Below are 19617 nucleotides of genomic sequence, written 5' to 3' on the forward strand. Positions count from 1 at the left end.
ATCTCTTTGCAATTGTAGATAATGCTGCTATAAACACTGGTGTGCAAATGTCCGTCTGTGTCTTTGCCCTTAAGTCCTTTGAGTAGATACCTAGCAGTGGTATTGCTGGGTCGTAATCCATTCTGCCATTCTATGTCTTTTGATTGGGAAATTCAGTCCATTAACTTTTAGTGTTATTACTGTTTGGATAATATTTTCCTCTACCATTTTGGCTTTTGTATTATATATATCATATCTGATTTTCCTTCTTTCTACACTTTACTCCATACCTCTCTCTTCTGTCTTTTCGTATCTGACTCTAGTGCTCCCTTTAGTATTTCTTGCAGAGCTGGTCTCTTGGTCACAAATTCTCTCAGTGACTTTTTGTCTATAAATGTTTTAATTTTTCCTTCATTTTTGAAGGACAATTTTGCTGGATATAGGAGTCTTGGTTGGCAGTTTTTCTCTTTTAGTAATTTAAATATATCATCCCACTGTCTTCTAGCTTCCATGGTTTCTGCTGAGAAATCTACACATAGTCTTATTGGGTTTCCCTTGTATGTGACAGATTGTTTTTCTCTTGCTGCTTTCAAGATCCTCTCTTTCTCTTTGACCTCTGACATTCTAACTAGTAAGTGTCTTGGAGAACGCCTATTTGGGTCTATTCTCTTTGGGGTGCGCTGCACTTCTTGGATCTGCAAATTTAGGTCTTTCATAAGAGTTGGGAAATTTTCAGTGATAATTTCTTCCATTAGTTTTTCTCCTCCTTTTCCCTTCTCTTCTCCTTCTGGGACACCCACAACACGTATGTTTGTGCGCTTCGTATTGTCATTCAGTTCCCTGATCCCCTGCTCAAGTTTTTCCATTCTTTTCCCTATAGTTTCTGTTTCTTTTTGGAATTCAGATGTTCCATCCTCCAGTTCACTAATTGTAGCTTCTGTCTCTTTAGAGCTACCATTGTAGGTATCCATTGTTTTTTCCATTTTTTCTTCTTTGTCCTTCACTCCCATAAGTTCTGTGATTTGTTTTTTCAGATTTTCTATTTCTTCTTTTTGTTCAGCCCATGTCTTCTTCATGTCCTCCCTCAATTTATTGATTTGGTTTTTGAAGAGTTTTTCCATTTCTGTTCGTATATTCAGCATTAGTTGTCTCAGCTCCTGCATCTCATTTGAACTATTGGTTTGTTCCTTTGACTGGGCCATATCTTCAATTTTCCGAGCGTCATCCATTATTTTCTGCTGGTGTCTGGGCATTTGATCAGATTTCCCTGGGTGTGGGACCCGGCTGGTTGAAAGGTTTTTCTGTGAAATCTCTGGGCTCTGTTTTTCTTTTCCTGCCCAGTAGGTGGCACTCGTGGCGCTCGTCTGTCTGCGGGTCCCACCAGTAAAAGATGCTGTGGCCCCTTTAACTTGCCAATCCGAATCTCGCAGTCGGCCCGGGAAACTGCGCGTGGAGGCGGGGGTCGCCGGCCGCCGGGGCTTGGGGGAGTGCCGGTCCAAATTGCCCAGCTGGCCCGAGAAGCCAATCATGGTGGGAGGGCCCCGCTATCCAACGTTCCCAGTCAGACCAGGGAGCCACGCGCGTGGAGGAGACCCCAGTTGCCAGCCGCCCCAGCCGGGAAAGCGCGCGCCCCTCGGGTATCTCACCGCAGCGGATTCTCCCTGCCCATTCAGCTGTTCCAGAATGGGGTACGCTGTCCTTTTGGCCTCTGTCGTGGCTCTGGGAGCTGTTTTTTATTGTTTCTGTTTCTTTAGTTGCTTCTCTGGAGGAGGAACTAAGACCCGCGCGTCTTACTAAGCCGCCATCTTCTCCGGAAGTTGGCTGCTGTTTTGATATCCATTGGTCCTATTATTTTCTCTTTCTTCTCAGACACATTTAATCAAACCAGGAACCAAAATGCTAACACCTTTTCCTGGAGAAAGAAAGGCCAAAGTTTCTTTCACTCAAAGAAGAACTCCATCTTCGTGCATTCGCCAGACCAGCATTGCTTCCTTCTTCACTTTGCAGCCAGGTATGGTCACCTATCTGGGAACACTACATTATCATTTGGCAAAAAAGAGAATTCATTATTTTTCATGTTGGAACATTTATGAGAAGTGGCTATAACTGGCGCGTTATGCTAAACTTAGCTGACCTTTTGGAAAAGGTCTAAAACATAAGAAAGCATCCCCTTTTGAAAAGCAATATATAAATGCTTTTACAAATATACCTTTCTCATTCTGTTTTGCTCAGTCCTATATGAAATATTTGTGTTTCTTAACAGAGAATTGAGGAAAGACATACCTGGGGGTTAGGGGTGCACAGAGGAGTTGATTTGTCATTAGTTAGGTACATGTCTTGGATTGGCCACAATGAGTAATCGTTTTGGATTCATTGAAAATTGATATTTCTGCATGGAATTTCTCAACTTACTGAAGGTTCAACAAGGCTTTTTTTCTTAGAAAGGTTGGCATGAAATTGCTTGTATTCCATCATCCCTTAGCAGTTCTTTGCTTGCCTGTCTCTTCACAGGAACAACTGCCTCAGAACAGGCTGGGGTTTACAGAGAAGTATTCTTGCCAGTTGGAGAGAATTGGGAGGAGTGCTCTAATTCTTGGTGTGATTCCCAGAATTGCTTTGCAGAAACCTTCAAAATGCACTTTCTCCCTACAAAAAAAACACAAACTTAGATACCCTTTTGCTTTAAGTAACAAGGGCAGATTTTTTTCAGAAACATCTTTCCATTTCAAAATTCTGGTACTCACTTCATAGTTTATATTTGAATTCTTAAGCGAAGTTTGGAATTCATTCATAAAATGTAGTTTTTGCATTATAATTCTTATTGGAGAAAGAAAAAGGAAATCAGTCATTCAGCTCTGTTTGTAATTAGATCTTGCTGTAATTTGGGGGCACTGAATTCTATGTCATTCAACCCATACCTTAAGGCAGAACAGGATCCAATCCACACCTGATAAAATGGACAGACTGGACACTAGTTTTTTATTATGTCTTTCTCACTCGTTAACATAGCACCTAATTGTGTCTTACTTCCTTTCCCAAGAAACATTTGGGAAGTGGGAAACCTACATTATTCACACTGTCAAGAGAAGTTTCTTAGATTTGGGTGGTCAGTGTGGTCTTTGAGACTGTACAAAAGTAGCATGTGCTAAACAATATCTAGGAGTATATATCTGGTTAGGATTACTATTTAGCAGAAACGATATTACATAAAAACAAGAAAAAAAGCAAACCTGATGTGCCTTATGTTAACTCCATATATGAAAACTCAGCTGGAAATTAGGTTATGATCTAATTGTATGCCATGTTTGATTTTATTCGGTAGGTAATGGGAAACACACATATTTGAGTAGGGAGTTATAATATCTGTGTTTTAGAAAGATTTTTCGGGGAGAGGACAGATATCGGGAAGATCAGCCAAGAAGTTATTTGAAGAGTCTAAACAAGACTGGTAATAGGTAGTGACAGTAACTGATACAGATTTCAGAAAAAGCTAATTAAATCCTGCTCATGGCAGTTTTCCTGCAGAATAATAATTTGTTCACTTCTGTTTTACTAGGAAAGACAAATGGTGGTGACCAGAGAAATATTTCATCTCACATAGCAAGCAATGCTAACAAAGAGTCCAAGAAGGATGCATCCCAGCTAAATCATTTTCTCCAGGGCTTGGGGGATGATTGTATGGCACCCCCATTAGCCACATCAACCCCTACAGACATCCAGGAAATTGGACTTGCTCCTCAATCCCTGCAGGAGGCTTCTGGCCACCACAGAGTGGGAATCCTAGTTTCGACTGCACTGCCTTTGCTCCAACCTGACACCCTAATCTGTGCTGAAGATAGTAATGCCTCATTGGCTTTCTCCTTATCCCAAGATTTACAGAGTTCTTGTTTGTTGGACCAGAAGGAGGGAGAGAGAGATTCTTCTGGGGAAAGGGAATGGCTTCATAGATCTACATCTAAGAAAAAGAACTATCATGATGTGGGGAGACATAAGAAACTACCTGAGAGCAAATGTCAACAGCCCTTGGACAAGACTAAATTGGAAAGGAAGGTGCCTGCCAAAGAGCACAGGCAGACCTCTTTGTTCTTGCAAACCTATAGGAATTCCTGGAGTGAAGAAAATACAAAATCACTGAAACAAAGGCCTTGTCCTGTTCCTATGTTTTCCTGTGATAGCGAAAGAAGTGACAAGAACTCCTGGAGTCAGCTTTTCACTGAGGATTCTCAAGGCCAGCAGGTCATTGCCCACAGTTCTAGAGTTCCTTTCCGAGATGTAACTAATAACCAGAATCAGGGTTTAGGGCAGTTTCTTACCAGTCCTCAGGCTCGGTGCCGAGATGGGCCTGCTCAGTCAAATTTGCAGCCTGATTTGCTCTTTACCCAGGACTCAGAAGGTAATCAAGTTATCAAGCACCACTTATGAATGCCTATATGAGGGTTTGATTCTAAAAGTGCCTTGAAATGGCAGAGATTTAAGAAAAATACGTTGTAATTGGAGTGGGAAGAGTTTATGTTTGGTGGGAGGCACAGGGTGAAACTCTGTTGTCATTGAGCATTTCTTTGTGTAAATAAAGCAGGTGGTGTCATTCATTATTGAGACAGTGTGATTGGCACTGTGGCTTTCCCTGAGGAAGGTGGTTGGTATGGTAAATGTCCTGAACAAGCAGGGCAGGTCCTTAACTCTCCTCTTAAGAGCCTTATTACTGAGGAGCATGCACAGAACACCTTTTTGACCTTCCAAATGCATGACTGGGACCATGGTTCTTATAGATGTGTTCTTTTAATCTGTCTGAAATCTTGCCTACTAAGCCTAAGTTTGGGACCATTTATTATCCTGGAGACCTTTTTGAGTGAGATTGAGGGAGATTTGCCCTGACCCTGGCATGCAGGTGGGGATAGTGACAGGTAGAATGGTGAGAGGTCTATTTTTTGTTATTTTACTTTTGTGTTAAACTTTATACCGTTTAAAAGTTATATTCTCTATATTGAATATCTCTCCCTTAAAAAGCCTGTATGACTGTAGTTCTCTTTTCTCACAGGGTAGGAGGGGATCCCTTTGTAAATGACAATTTACAAAGCTGGTTGGTAATAATTAAAACATTACCAATTTTATTTTTGAAAAAGTGACTTTTTAATAGTATATATTCTTTCATTGCCATGGGGTCAGAGCTGAACACAAGTCTGACTTGATCTATATTATACCCAGGTATTATCCACCAGGTGGCAGTTCCCCATATTGCAGATGTGGTACCCAAAGAGGCTTAAACAGCTTCTAGGGGGCATTGCAAGTTATAAAAGACGGAACTGATTTTAAGACCTTATGGCAAAATCTCTACCAAAAGAAAAGAGAAAAGAAACTTCTAGGGAAGTCTTCTCTTGTAATAGCAGGGCCTTTTAAGGAAAAAGGAGAAGCTAGGAGCCTGTTCAAAAGTTCATGTACCTTAAAATTAACAGGAATCTTACCCCCTGAAGCATACTGGGAGATCACAACTCAGAAATGGACACCACAAATGCAAACTCTCTCCAAATCCTTCCTTTAATGTCAGACAATGCTTCAACCCAAACATTACACAGTATACATATCATAAAGAAAGGGACTCAAGGGCATCTGAGTCATGCAGCGGGGTAGTAGGTACAAACCTTGGCCCAATGTAAAGGAGCAGTCAAGGGCCTAGAAGGATGGTATGATCTTTCCCCTCCCCATTTCTCTTTCCTATTGGGCTTAAACTAAAATCCCTGGAAGAGAAAGTTTTCAATTAGTGGAAGTGATGAGGCCCCAGGGCCTTGGAGGGTAGATCTGGTTGCACAGTATTATAAAATGTGTTAAGAAAAAACATCCAGGCCTCCCAGTAACAGCCCAGTGTCAACTGGTCCAGGGGCCTGCCCCTATAACTAGGTGTTGGGCAGCAAAGAGAGGGTGACTGCTGGGTGTAGTTTTATGATAGAGCAGCATATGATTTTCCCTGCCCTGTGAACATGTACTTAAATATTTATAGGCCCCACCACTCAGCCCTGCTATGCTGCAAGAAAGCAGCTGACAGTGAATGACAGCTGGGCACAAAGTGTCCGGTGAGCTCAATTATGGAGTCTAATGCTGTGAAGGAATCATTCCTTTAGGACCTAATTTCAAACGGGCAAGAAAAACCAGAAGCTTCTACCTCACTCTTAAAAGTGAAATGCCCCAACCTACACAATTACCTGTAGCAAATGTCTCAGCTCAAAACACAGACCTTAGTTTCTGCTAAGGTTTGAAATGTGGGATACATATAATCCAGCTCTTCTTTTTCAGTCCAAGCCCTAGCTTATCACCAAGACTGTTGCAGAAGAAGATTTCTAATTTAGAGGCAGAAATATCTGCAGTGAGGAAGGCAGCTATTGAAGGATTCCAGGAGCATGAGACTGAGTTTGTAGAGCTGGGTGCTGTCAATTTCCTTTTCTACTGATATCTTCTTCCTTCAGAGCAAATTTCCTCCTTAAGACTTCAGAGATAAGGACAGCAGGGTCTTCCTCCTTCAATAAACTCCGGTTCCTGGAGACACAATGATAGCTTACATTGACTAAGTAATTTCTCTGTCCCTGGCACTGTTCTATGTCTGCATACATTATTTCATTTAATACTCAGCAATTCTATGAGGTAGGTGCTATTAAAATCCCCTTTCACAAAGGAAGAAACTGAATCACAAATAGATTATGCAGTTTGCCCCAAATCACTAGTCACTCAGCTATTCTGAGTCATCTGAATCCAGGATTCAAAACCAAGCTAGGTGGTTCCAAATTTCCTGCTCTTAACGAAAATATTGTATTGTTTCTTGACATGGCTGATATGTAAGCAAAGTAAAAGACCGTTAACCTGTTAAAAGTTGGCCTCTGGTAGCTAAGGTTCTGTTCTAATCTTTTTGCCCTACCTTTTCTTGGTAGCATTTCCCCGAGGGTCAGCAGGGGAAGTAAGTGATGCTTCCTGCACATTCTGACCCTTATTAGTTTTGGAAAAATGGTGTGCTGAGGATGTCCTACTACCCTGTCTCACCATTAGGGAAGTTGAGAGTCCTTTATAAGAGATCCAGAATTTACAGCAAAACCTTCACATCAGAAGGAACCAGTGGAACCAGAACTAACTCCAGACTAGGGTAAGTTCAAACTACCAGATTCATCATAAAAAAGCGTCCTAGATACCTGAAAAATAGCTGCTTGATATTCTAGGGAACTTACACACTGGCAGTAAAACATTTTACTGGCCATTAACTAAGTACAAAGACAAGGCTGATTATTAAACCTTGAAAGCAAAAATGAGAGAAAATGCCTTTCGTCTGTCACATTTCTGAACCTTTGCTGAGACTGGGCCACTTTCCCATTCTTAGTCATCAACCCTGCTTTTTCTACAAACAAGGGAAGAAAAGATCTCAGGACACAAGTGGGAGGAGGGACTTGGCAATGAGAGTTTTAGATCCAATTTAGTATTAAAGGCAAGAAATGTAAATTTGAGGGTCAATCTATAAAACATTTAACCAGAAGAAAAAGGCTCAGGGAAACTCAAAAGGAGTAGTAGAATTTGGGAATGAGGGAAGCCAAAGAACGATGGGTCAGTATGAGCAATCACGCTAGGACCAGAGAAGAAAGGTGAAATGACTTCCCAAAGGATCGAATGCCCAGAAGCAATGAGGAAGTCACTCTTGTCCAGCTTTCAGAGGAAAACAGCCCAGGAGACACAAAGGGCTCCTTGCACAAGGTAACTTCCCTTAAATAGGAACATCTTCAATTCGGGAGAGGGACTGCACCTCTCAACTCCCACAGCTTTTCTGTCTGACAAATACGGCTCACACCCTCAGCTCTGCCTGCATGGTTTGGACCTCAAAATTAAGAACAAAATGGCCAGGAACCCACATTTAAACAAGCTCCTCTAGTAAGTCCTATGCAGGTGCTCAGATCACACTTCGAGAAATACTGTTCAAGGTGGTATTTCCCAAAAGCTGGGGCTCTAGGGCCTCTTTGCTAGATGGGTTTTTCAGGATGGGTATTTCCCAAACTCCCCCTCACACTCCATCAGAAACACAGCTCCACTTCTTGTGAGTTCTGATTCAGTAAGTTTAAGGTATATTTTGAACAAACCCGAGCAATTCTAATAGGCAGTCAGGTGTAGAAGTTTTCTATGAGTTTCAAAAGTCTTGTTCTCAAATCCTTGAATTTGCAGGAGTTTGCATAATGCATCACTATATTCTAAAGCAGAAATCCTCCCTCAAAAGCGCCCATAAATTTGATATATTATGTCATGCATTTTTTCCTCTGAATGGTGGAACATGGGGACAGTGTCACTAGCAGTATGAGAAATAAGGTGGTGAAGGTGCCCCAGGGACAGAAGTTGGATTAGATAAACCTTCTTATACAATCCCTACTAGTTTGACCTTAGGTTGGTGTGACGTAATCCAACAAATATAAAGTGCTGCTCTTTCTTCAAATTGGGACCCTACGTACTAGCAACCAGGGTAGCCAACAAGCTTTAAGAATGAAGTAGCACATGGCTACCAAGGACCTACACAGCACTAGGCACTGTGTTCAGTGTTCTCATATCCTGTTAGATCACTGGCCATGGGAAAGTTAAGAAACAGTAAATAAATCACCAAGTTCCTCATTCAAATACTTACAGATCTTGGCTCTGTTTCATCCGGTGGAAGTCCTTCAGGATACCCATCATGTCTGCAAAGCTGCTGGCCTTGGACAGAGAGATGCAGTCATCCTCTTCAGACGAGCTGCAGGTGGCTTTGTGTTCTGGTTTGCAACATTCAGGGCTGGCAGAACAAAGCAGGGGGACTGATGGAAGCTCAGGGACCTCTACTTCGGTCTCCTCGGTGATGTCACTAATGACAAAGGAAGTTGTAGAGTGGAATGAGGATCCAAAACAAGGTAAAGGAGAAGAGATATTTGAACTTCCTGGAGATAAGAAATCTGGCGTTAATGAAGCCGAAGCTGAAAGAGAAAACAATAGGCATGGATGGATATTGGGGCCAGAACACAACAGCAATATCTTCTCCCCATAGCAATGCCTACAGGACATCCGTTTCCTGGGGCTGACACCATGACTTCTGGGAAAGCCCAGGGTAGTATCTGTAGCTAGAGGAGGATCTCTCCACTGCTTTCCCTATTCGGGATCTCAGGAAGATATAGATAGCAGTGGCTCCTCCAGTGTTCAGGGAGGGCAGAAAAACCCACCCCCATATAGGCTTTGGCTCCTAACAGCTTCTACTCCACAGTGAGCTATGGAGTAACAGCCCTATCTTAGGTCAAAGCAACTGTAACAGAACCAAGACCTGAATTTTCCTTTTCTTTAATATAACTGGGCTACTGCTTTTGACAATGTTCCTTTGAATCCCAACTGTGAGATGAAAGAAATGCTCTATAGCAAAAAACAATGGTAACCATCCCTACTAGTCTCCCAAATTTTAATGGAGAAAATTCCTTTAATCTTTTTTCTCTCCTGATTTTTCCACAAATGTTTCTGCTTATGTCTTACGTGACAAAACAAAGTATTCAAGAAATGTAGATGAAAAATTCAAATGCAGTTCCTTAATAAGATTGTCCCATATAAAGGAATTAAATACATGAAGATTTTAAATAAAACACCATGATTTTCTTATGCTCTACCAACTGATAAGGTTTGGAAACTATTACTTGGAGTTAACAGGTACAAAAAAAAAATGACAGGAAGGGAGGAATCTGTGGATCAACTCTAAACATCTTGGGAGAGATCCACCTGCTGGTCTTCCATGCTTTCGGTCAAGGCAGATTCCCATCCATGTCCAGTGGTTCCACCTTAATTGCAGACAGAAAGATGGAGGAATGGGGGAGGGAGGATTCTCTGGTAGAAAGGATAAGGAAAGGGAAGACAGGTACTTAAGGGGGATATGTTTCTCCATAGCAGAGGAAGGAATGCTTACTGCCCACATTGAAAGGGAATGTTGTTTTTTTGTGGCCAACAGAGGGAATCTGTGTGTGGGTTACAGGTTAAGTGAAGATTTTGCTCCTAAACAAACCATTCAGCACAACATGGCTGTTGGAAATCATTCAAGGGGTACCATAAGCTAGCTAGGCCTTAGGGTAAACCCCAAGTCCTGGGCCTGAGTTCCCTGAACCAAAGACCACCATTTTTCTTACCCCCATCTTGCCTAAAGGCTACTGGGAAAAGACACAAACTCTATACTCTGGCTCTGGCTTGGGGCTCCTACCTGCATCAGCTGCCACTATCTTGGCAATCTGGCTGCGTAGGTGGCTCAGCTCATCCTGCAGCTCTGTGGAACGGCTCAGGGCTGGCAGGCCTGGCTTCTTCAGGGCCAGGAGTCTTTCTTCAGACCCACGCAGGTTGGGCACTGAAGCATTACGCTGCATGACAATCAGAGGGCTGGGCTTCCAGGGGTGCCTCAGGGGTCGTGTATCACTCCTGAACCAGGGAAATACAGGTGTCAGTCAGAGACAGCTGGCTACTCCACCCCTTCTAAAATTCCTCCACCCACTCCTACAACAGTACCACAGTCAGGTTCTGCTCCCTCTCTGAGTTCTTGGACTGCAAAGCAGCAACAGCTTTCATTCTTATTGTTTCTGGCTACTGCCTCAGCTACCTGACCCGAGCATAGGTCTCCTCTTCATCTGCAGCGATCCAGGCGATGTCAGCCAAAGTAGGGACTGGGGGCACATCCCTCAGACACAGGTCAGAGATGTTGGGCAGGGTCTATGGGGAAGCAAATTTCATCAACAAAGACTTACTGATACCATGATAAGAAAAGTAGTGACAGTGCACAATAGTTATAGGTGGGACTAGGTGTTAGGAAGGCTTCTTAGAGTGGTGAGAAGAGGGATCCCTGGCAGGAAACAGCGTGGATAAGAGGCCAGAAGCTGGAACAGAGAAGATGAGGGATGGCTAGGGGAGCCTGGAGAGTAAATCAGGGGTCTTGACTCTAAGAGCAATAATGAACCACTGGAAAATTTTAAGTAGGTAAATAAGGATTAGATTTGAGGCTTACAAAGATTACTCTGGGTGCTGTGGGGAACATGATGGGAGGGTGGAAGGGAGGGTGTCTCATCCAAGCAAATCACAGGAGCCTAGAGCAGGAATCAGTGCCTGTTGCTCTATATAAGGTTTTACTGGAACACAGCCACATCCATTCGTTTATTTATCATCTAAGGCCGCTTTCAAGCTACAACTGAAGAGTTGAGTAGTTGTAACAGAGATCATATGCCTTCAAGACTAAAATATTTACTATCTGGCCCTTTACCAAAAAAGTTTGCTGATGTCTGGCCTAGAGCAAAGGGGTCTTTGCCTGAGCTATCCCTTAAAGAGAATGGCCTCTGGGTGTGAGATCACAGGTGCAAGGTCATTATCAACCTATTATATCACCAGGAAATTTCTCCTGGGTTAGCTCTTTACAATGCCTTTATAGCTAACTGGACCTGTACTGTTACAGCAACACTGTTTTAAGCAAACGTGATCATGTGAATATCTAGATTTAAATAAAAAGAAATGATTAATTACACAAAAAGAATCGTAATAGGACTCCTTAAAATAGCCCCTCAACCCAAGTGAAAGATAACCAGGGACTAGAGAGGCTAAATGACATTTTGTAAAATGAAAAATCAGGAGGATTCAATCATGTGTTGACTATGATTACAACAAAGCAAAAAATATGAAAAAGATGGGAATGATCTACACCAATGTTTTGGATCTATACCAAAACACTGTGTCATGACTATGTGGTTACAAGTAACTTATTTTCCTTTCTTCTTTTTTAACTTTCTGTAATTTAGCATGATTTTATGGTTATATTTTTTTAAAAATCAGCAAGATTCCCTTAACTAGTATTTAAAATAATTAATTTATAATATAAATCTAGGATAATTTCACAAAAGCATTGCTATACTTGAGTTAAATTCAGATGTTTCTGCTACAAACTGTCTGGTAGGTGGCTCAGGGATTGATATCTGGCTTTTAAACAGGGAACCTGTGACTCAAGGATTAAGTGTCACTCCAAGGTTACATAGAGGAGGACTTCCTCTGACCTAGGAGTTGCTGTTAAGATGGGCCATTTAGGGTGGGCCACAGTGGCTCAGCAGGCAAGAATGCTCGCCTGCCATGCCAGAGGACCCAGGTTTGATTCCCGGTGCCTGCCCATTTAAAAAAAAAAAAAAAAAAAAGATGGGCCATTTAAGGGAAGCCTCCATATACTTTACTGAACTAGCTCTAAGAGCTCCCTTGTTCTTAGCAATTAACTCAGGAGCATTAATCAATTAAAATCTAATTAGTTAATGTATATAAAGTACTTAGCACAGTGCTTGGCACACAGGATATCCTTAATAAATGTTACCTAGTATTACTAATATTATTCACACATATTCCTGCTTGGTAGGAGCTTGTCCCCTTGACCTTCTCTGCCCAGCAGCATCCAGCCAAAGTACTGACTAGGTCATAGGCAAGAAGTATAGGGGCAACCTCCCTAGCGACAGTCCCTAGTGGTTCTTCCCTTTGTTTCTGATACCTCTGAGGCAGCTAGGATCACATCCTGCCCACCCCCTACAGGCAATTCTAGATAGATTAACCATCATGGGACAACTCCCTCCCCCAACCCCATTCCTGACTCTGATACCAACCCTGACACCACTTCTATCTCCAGATCCAGCTTCTGAGACTTTGCAGTTCAGTATCTGATACACAAACTCAGCTTCTTCATTTCTATTTTCACCTGGGCCCACATCCTTTCATGCACATATGTCTGTCTCCTCTGTGTAGGGAGAAAGCAGAAGTATTTCTTTTGTGTTGCATCTCCCCAGTTGCACATACCTTTAGCATACAGCCTGGACCTCATATTTAATGATTAGGTCCAGAGGGAGGGAGCTAATAAACTCTTCTTAGTTTTCCACTATAATATGGTCTCAGAGACCTGGGCCAGGCAACAAGCTCTGCTGAAGAATGAGTGCTTAAGGTCCCATAGACACAGAGCTAGGACTGAAGTAGCCAGACTCAGCCATAAAGATGATGATGGGGAGTAAGGACCTCAAAGAAACACTAACAATAGGTGGCTAAGTGACCAAGCCTTAGAGCTGATGAAGAAAAGCAGGATTTGATTCAGAATCACACACAGCATTCAGTGTCCTATACAGGACAACCTGCCAGGGTTGCAGCCAAAACCTCACAGCACAGAAGTAACTGGTCTGGAGATATGGCTAGGCATGGCCTTTGGGCCTGCTGTGATAAACTGGATTGCTGGAGCCTGATGAAATCTGAATGACATAGTAGAGGCAACTAAAATGCAAGATTATTAATTTATGGGCAAACTGGAGCCTGAGTGTTGTGGTCACAAGTTTGTGTATAATCAGAAAGGCACAGTGACCAGGATACATGATAAGCTTAATAAATATTAATAAATATTCCTTGACCAAATGAAAAAAACAGCAGAAAAGCAACCTGCCTTGAAAATGCCAAGGGGTGTAAGGCACAAAAGCAGCACCTTCCCTCCCTACCCCTACTCTCTGAGCCTCTAATCTTTCTGCCCCTTCAGTACACTCACCTCAAAGGAAGCCCGGGGACATGGTTTCAGGGGCAGGTTGGTCCCAATTCTTCTCACTACACTTCGAGCAGCTCCATGTGGCTTGTTCTGCCAGATTGGGATGGTCTAGAATGGAGAGGGACAGAGATAGCCACAATCTCAGAGACAAGTCCAACTACTGTTGTCCTCCCTACATGCCACCTCTGCTTACCAGGGGACTGAATTTCACAATTCCAAGGATGGCACCACACACCCCTGCTCCCCACAGTGTTAAGTCAAGTCTCAGTTATGAGTCAGGACAGGTTCCCGGGTAACTAGCCTTCACCAGCCAAACATTTAAAGGGACACCTGCTGCTGCCAAGGCACAGTTAATGTTGGAAGGGTCCAGTGAAGGGAAGGAATTAGCTGGATATAGGGATCATTTAGGCTTCCCACCTCTCCCTCTGCCAGAAAGGCAGAAGCAGACTGACTCGTAAACTACACCAAATCACAGTTCATTCTAATAGCGGGGAGAATGTGGAGGGGTGGCTTCCTTCCAATTCCAGACCCCCAAGGGAAAGGAAGAGTTAACTTGACTCTCAGGACCTCTTACAGCACTTCAGCAGGCCCAGTGCTCAACCTTCCCACACCCTGCCCCTCTGGATGCCTCTTACCACATTGGCTTCCATTTCCGACATTTCAACTGGCTCCTGCACTTGAAGGACAAAGCAGCCACAGAGCAGCTCTAGGGACTTGAGGAGGTGGAAGTCATGACTCCTTCGTATCAGGTCATCTTGAGGAACACCAGACTTCCCTTCCTGTGAAACAAGCCCCACAGTGGGGACTCAGTGGTCCCCACACAAGCCCCATGAAACCAAGCCCTGCAGAGCCATGACTAACACACCAAGGCAGTGGCACTTCTCTCATTTTTCAGAGGGCAGAAAAGCCACAGAGGCTACACTTTGCCCAATGGATTTTTCCAGACACAGATCCTTAAAGGTTTAGTTACAGACTTGCTAGGTGAGCTGGCCACACTTCAGAACCTTCTCGGGCCCTTAGGTTTTCCAAGATACAACTTCTAAAGATGTCAGAAGAATCCTTTGGTAGCTATTAAGGCTCATGCAAAAGATAAATTGTAGCTTCCATCCAAGCCCAGCCTTCACCCTTGAAGATGAGGATATAAAAGCCCCGCATGTGTCACCCAGCCCAGTACTGCTAGGCCCCCACAAGGGGGAAGAGGCAAGAGAGGTAACAGGAGAATGAACTGGGTCTTGCAGGATCGGTATACCAGGCTAGAGGAAGAAAAGCTCCCCATTTTTATCCTGGCCCAGCCACCTACAGGCTTTGTAGCCTGAGCCAAATCATTTACCCCTTCTGAAGTCGGCTTCTCCAGGTATAAAAAGATAAGAACAGTACCCACTCCAGGTTACTTTGAGGGTCAATCAGTCAAACAGGTCTTTTAAGTGCTTAATGAACTGTTAAAACATGACACAGATGGGTGAAGTGACTTCTAACTGGACTCTTCACAGCTGCCCCTGCATTGTGAGCAGATGCAATCAATGAGCTCATTTGTTCCCTCATTCATCCAACATTAACAATACTGACTCTGTGCCAGGCCCTGTGCTGGGCACTGTAGGGACTATGGAATGGATAAGATCTAGTCATGCACTCAAGGAACTCACAGTCTAACAAGGAAAAAAGACTTGAATATATAATTCTAACAGAAACTGAATGTCAGTCCCTAAGAGAGGCATGCTAGGCAGATGGCCTAGCAACTTCAGCCCCAAGGCCCTATGGTGAGTTCAGACGGGAAAGGAAGGACAGAAAACAGCAACAACAAAGATGGCCAGAACAGGAAAGTGTAGGATATATAAAGAGTAAAAGCAGATGCAAAGGGAGACTGGAGGTCAAGCCAGAAGGGCTGGTGAGAAATCACTGAGGAGCCATGGACATGCTCTGAAAAGGGGACACTGGACTGAACCAGAGCAGTTCTTTCTGGAGACTTCCCTTGGGTGGTTTGAGAGAGATCACTCATTTTGTTATACAGCGGGGCTGGGGGGGGGGGGGGGAGGAAGCTGGAGAGAGGAAGAGACTTGTCTAAACTCACTTGGTTGTCATGTTGGTAGAAAGCAGCTAAGGCCTGGTACAGATCCTACTGTCTCCTGCATGGGCTCCATCTTCTCACCTCAGTTCAAGCCTTTTACCAAAGTCCCTCCGTGTGCCAGGCCCTGTGCTGAATGTCAGTGCCTGCAACAAGTGCCATTAAGCAGTGCTCCCTGCTTCTCATCTTACTCATGACAGCCACTTCTTCTCTGATCTCACGTCCAAAGATAAAATTGGATCTAACCCTCCACAACAATCAGAGACCTTTCTGAAACACCGCCGACCTGATTGCTCCCAAGTTCAAAACCCTCTATTGGCTTGCTAGAATAGAACAGGATAAAATCTAGACTCCTCAGCATGGTATACAGGGCCCTCCACAATCAGGTCTAATTTCATCTTTCTCTGTAATCTCTAGACCAAATTCACTGCAGCCTATAAGGCCTTATCAATATGGCCCCTATACACTTCACCAGCCACACCTCCTGCTTTCACCCTTGCCCTATGCCCTTCAGCCACAATGACCTTCTTTCAGTACTCCAGACACACCACCTTTGAGCCTGTGTCCACACTTCTGCTTGAAACACCAAGCACCCCTTCACCGAGTACATTCTTAACTCTTCAGAGTTCAGCTCATGCATCCCTTCCCTCTCCCTGACAGGGTCAGGTTCTTTACTGTTCACCACACAGCACCCTGCATTACTCTTGGAGTCTGCTGTTTATCAGAAGGGTGGGAACTTCCCCACTGCACAGCACAGTTCCTGTTTAGTACATGATAAGCATTTAATAAACATTTTTGAATTAATAAATGAATGAAGAACATCAACTCAGTCTTCAAAACTCCATACGCCAAGAGTCACTAGCTTTGAGTCTTGCTCCAGTTCGCTGGTTCTGACCACTTTTGCGTTCCCACAGCCCTTTAGGTTATTGTCATTATCTTTTACACACGGTTTTCCTCAGGAGGCCGGGAGCTCCTCCAGCGCAGGGCCTTGTCTCATCACCCCCGGGTCTCGGGCGTCACACGGAGGCCGCCGTGCACTGGGAGACTTTGCCCAGCAGAGCAGCGAGCGATCCAAGCCCTGTGCGGAGTCACCCCGCGAGGGACCCAGGCAGCTGCGCTGGGAGGGAAAGCCGCCGCGGGGACCTGGCCCAGGACACACTTCCCCTCCCCCGCAGCAGCTCAACCCGACCAGAGCCAAGGTCGGCCAATTTCTCCCCGCCTGCGCAGCCGGCCCTTGGAACCACAGGCCCGGGTACTGAGCGCGCCGGATCCTCCGACCCGAGGCCGGATCTCAGAGCGAGTAGGCGGCAGATGCGGCAGAAAGGAGAAGCTGTCTGGTCTAGTTCGGCCACCGTTTGCTGGGTGACTCTCGTGGGAGCAACTACCCCTCAGGGACTTAGTTTCCCCTCCTGACAAGGGAAGCGGCCAACACCGGCTCCCGCGAGAACTCGCGCGGGAACACTAGCCGCGGTTCCGCGCAGCGCCTGGCCCGGGCTTTGCGTACGGCCTGGCCTCTGGTGCTGCGCTCGGACTTAAGCTCACCTCAGGCTCCAGGACTACTTACCTCACGGCTCCTCCTACCACCGCAGGTCGCCCAGTCTCAACAGCTCTGACTTCCGCTGACCCGGCCCCGGAAGCGATTCTTCGCCGCTGCGTACCCAGCCCGTCCCAGCGCGCCCTCGGCAAGCGGCTCCACCTCAGGGGCGGGGCGGGAGGCGGTGGCACGTGCCAGTAGCTGCGAACGAGACACGCCCATCCGTCGGGACCACGCCCCTGCCTGCTGCTCCGAGTCGTGTTAATGTATTTACTGCGCTTGGGGATCCCAGAGGCTTGATTCGTTACAACTCCATCACTGAAGTGACGGTCTCCGCCGCCTTGCTACTCTCCCTTTTTTGTGCCGATCCGACTTCTGAAAGCCCGGCGGAGGCCGACGTCTGACTTTGTCTTTTCACGGTGCCCAAAACAAGCAGTGTCTTCTGTCCCCACACCTACTGCAGATTCAGACTCTTCACCCTTCCGATCGGCGCTTGCCTTGCCTCATCTCGCGCTAGTTCCCTTCACAGTTCTTGCCTCTAAGTTAAGACCCTATTCTTTTCCCCACTCCCTTCTTATCTGCTTTCTCCCCCTGTCCACCTCCCACCTTCTCCACAAAGTCAATAGGCCTCTATATTCCCTGAAGCCTTCTCTCCAATGCTTTGAAGCTTTCTTTAGGTATTTCACCAACATACAAAGTCTAGCTTATAAAAGGCCCCCACAGCAGACCTCAGTGACAATTTGCTGATTAGCTGAATAGACTGATGGACAAGACACCCGAGGCATTGGGAAAGAGAGAAAAATGGGTCCCCACATTCCTCCCAGTCTCAATAATCCATTCTCTTTCTGCTGGAATCCTCCCAGTCCTTGTCTCCATGGCATCCCGGATCCTGGATCACATGCCCTCCTCTGCTCTTTCTGCCACAAACAGGGCAGCCTCAAGGGTGAACAACCTCCACAGCTGCGTAGGACCCTGCACCTGGTTTAACACTGCTGTTGCAGTCTTGATCTTACAGTTAATTTTTGAACAAGGGGACCTACACTTTTTTTGCTTTTGTTTTTCTCCCCCTGCACTTTTTATTTTGCACTGGGCCTCACAGATTATGTAGCTGGTTCTGGCTAGAGGCCTCAGAGGTTGTCCACCCTGATTTCCAACATGTTCTAAATGATAAATGTGAACCTCCAGATCCAGCCCTCTTTCCAGGATAGCAGATTTGTTGCTTTAATCATTGCTCCCAACTTGAGGGGGCATAGATACTACAAATCTACCCGAGCATGCAAATGTTCTAAGGACGGACCATGGTAATGGTTACACAAACATGTGGTGACATTGTGAGCCACCGACTGTACATCATATTTAGAATGTATGTGTGTGAACATTTCTCAATTAAAACAAAAACAAAAACAAAGCCCCTATCCTAGCACTTTCCTGGGTGTGCTAGATGCTGTTTTGGCGCTCCACCCAGAATTACCCAGCTAGCAAATCCATCCCCCAGCTGCTGCATCAGCTGCTTATAGCTGTCTCCTTCTTTGGAAAACTGTTCTTGGCAGAAGGGAGGGTTAGTAACTTCCTAATCTGGGAAGTTACTCCATCCCCAAGCCAATGACTGGAACAGGTTGTAGAAGGCTGGCTCAGTACTTCAAAAGGAAGTAATTTTGCTGAGCAGCTATGCCCCAGAGCTCTTTCCCTGGGAATCTCAAGGCTAGGCTTTGAAACCTATCCCTGCTCAGCTTTTCCCCCTCCTCTATTCTGCTTCCCTCCTTTTCAGGTTTTTCCTGAAGTGTACTTCTTAAAAAAAATCAAATGTACCCTAATGCCTGTCTCAGGCTCTACTTCCAGGGATCCTGCCTAAAACAGGGTTAACTTCAAAGAGCTACTATCCACTGGCTGCAGTTAGCACAGGGAGAGCCACCTCTGCATTGAACTATGTAGATTTTCAAAACAGTGAGTTCTACTAGTGGGTCTATGACAGGCTTATTTTAGGCAGTCACTCAAGTCCCCTGGTGCCATATAAGATAGACCCCAAAGACATTCCAGCTCAAATCTTCCCCGGCCACCATGCTCTTGACCATCTGCCAAGACAATCCCAGCAGGGGAGGGAGCTGACCACGTGTCAACTTGGCCAGGTGGTGGTGCCCAGTTGTCGGGTTGGGCAAGCACTGGCCTGTTGCTATGAGGACATTTCATGGACTTAAATCATGATGTTGGCTACATCCACAGCTGACTGCATTTGTAATCAGCTAAGGGGAGTGTCTTTTACAATGAGTGACACAATCTAATCACCAGGCTTTTAAGGATTCAGAAGAGAGTCTCTCTCCTGCTTCAGCCAGCCAGCCTCTCCTGTAGAGTTTGTCCAGAGCCGCTAGGTTCACAGCCTGCCCTGCGGATTTTGGACCCTTACATCCCCATGGTTGCCCAGCCAGGCTCTCCTGAGGGTTCACTGCAGACCTTCATCGGAGTTGCCAGCTTGTGGCCTGTCCTACAGACCTTGGACTCTAC

The 19617-nt window shown here is 45.1% G+C and overlaps 2 protein-coding genes across 4 annotated transcripts in view; one reads left to right on the forward strand and one right to left on the reverse strand.

Annotated features, from left to right (window-relative positions):
* The window catches only part of AUNIP (aurora kinase A and ninein interacting protein), a 33474-nt gene extending 28903 nt beyond the window's left edge, over nucleotides 1-4571 (forward strand). Inside the window, exons 2-3 of one of the 2 annotated variants that reach the window (XM_077150768.1) lie at nucleotides 1849-1990; nucleotides 3536-4571. In XM_077150768.1, the coding sequence (XP_077006883.1) occupies nucleotides 1849-1990; nucleotides 3536-4401 (1008 nt within the window). In that variant the 3' untranslated portion in view covers nucleotides 4402-4571. Of the gene's footprint in view, nucleotides 1-1848; nucleotides 1991-3535 lie in introns of those variants that run through there. The other variant, XR_013171179.1, reaches the window with a different exon arrangement.
* Nucleotides 4572-5496: 925 nt separating this feature from the next.
* On the reverse strand, nucleotides 5497-17272 carry MTFR1L (mitochondrial fission regulator 1 like). Of its 2 annotated transcripts, none has more exons than XM_077150770.1 (7): nucleotides 17149-17272; nucleotides 14158-14301; nucleotides 13526-13630; nucleotides 10586-10695; nucleotides 10196-10407; nucleotides 8618-8939; nucleotides 5497-6507 (listed from the first exon to the last, which is right to left on the reverse strand). In XM_077150770.1, the coding sequence occupies exons 2-7, from the start codon at nucleotides 14179-14181 to the stop codon at nucleotides 6402-6404; spliced, it is 879 nt and encodes a 292-aa protein (XP_077006885.1). In that variant the 5' UTR covers nucleotides 14182-14301; nucleotides 17149-17272; the 3' UTR covers nucleotides 5497-6401. The 2 variants fall into 2 exon arrangements, with proteins under 2 accessions (XP_077006885.1, XP_077006886.1); XM_077150771.1 differs by lacking the exon at nucleotides 17149-17272 and adding an exon at nucleotides 15591-17112.
* Between the last annotated feature and the right edge of the window lie 2345 nt (nucleotides 17273-19617).

This window comes from Tamandua tetradactyla, chromosome 2 (assembly GCF_023851605.1).
Source record: "Tamandua tetradactyla isolate mTamTet1 chromosome 2, mTamTet1.pri, whole genome shotgun sequence".
Lineage (NCBI taxonomy): Eukaryota > Metazoa > Chordata > Mammalia > Pilosa > Myrmecophagidae > Tamandua > Tamandua tetradactyla.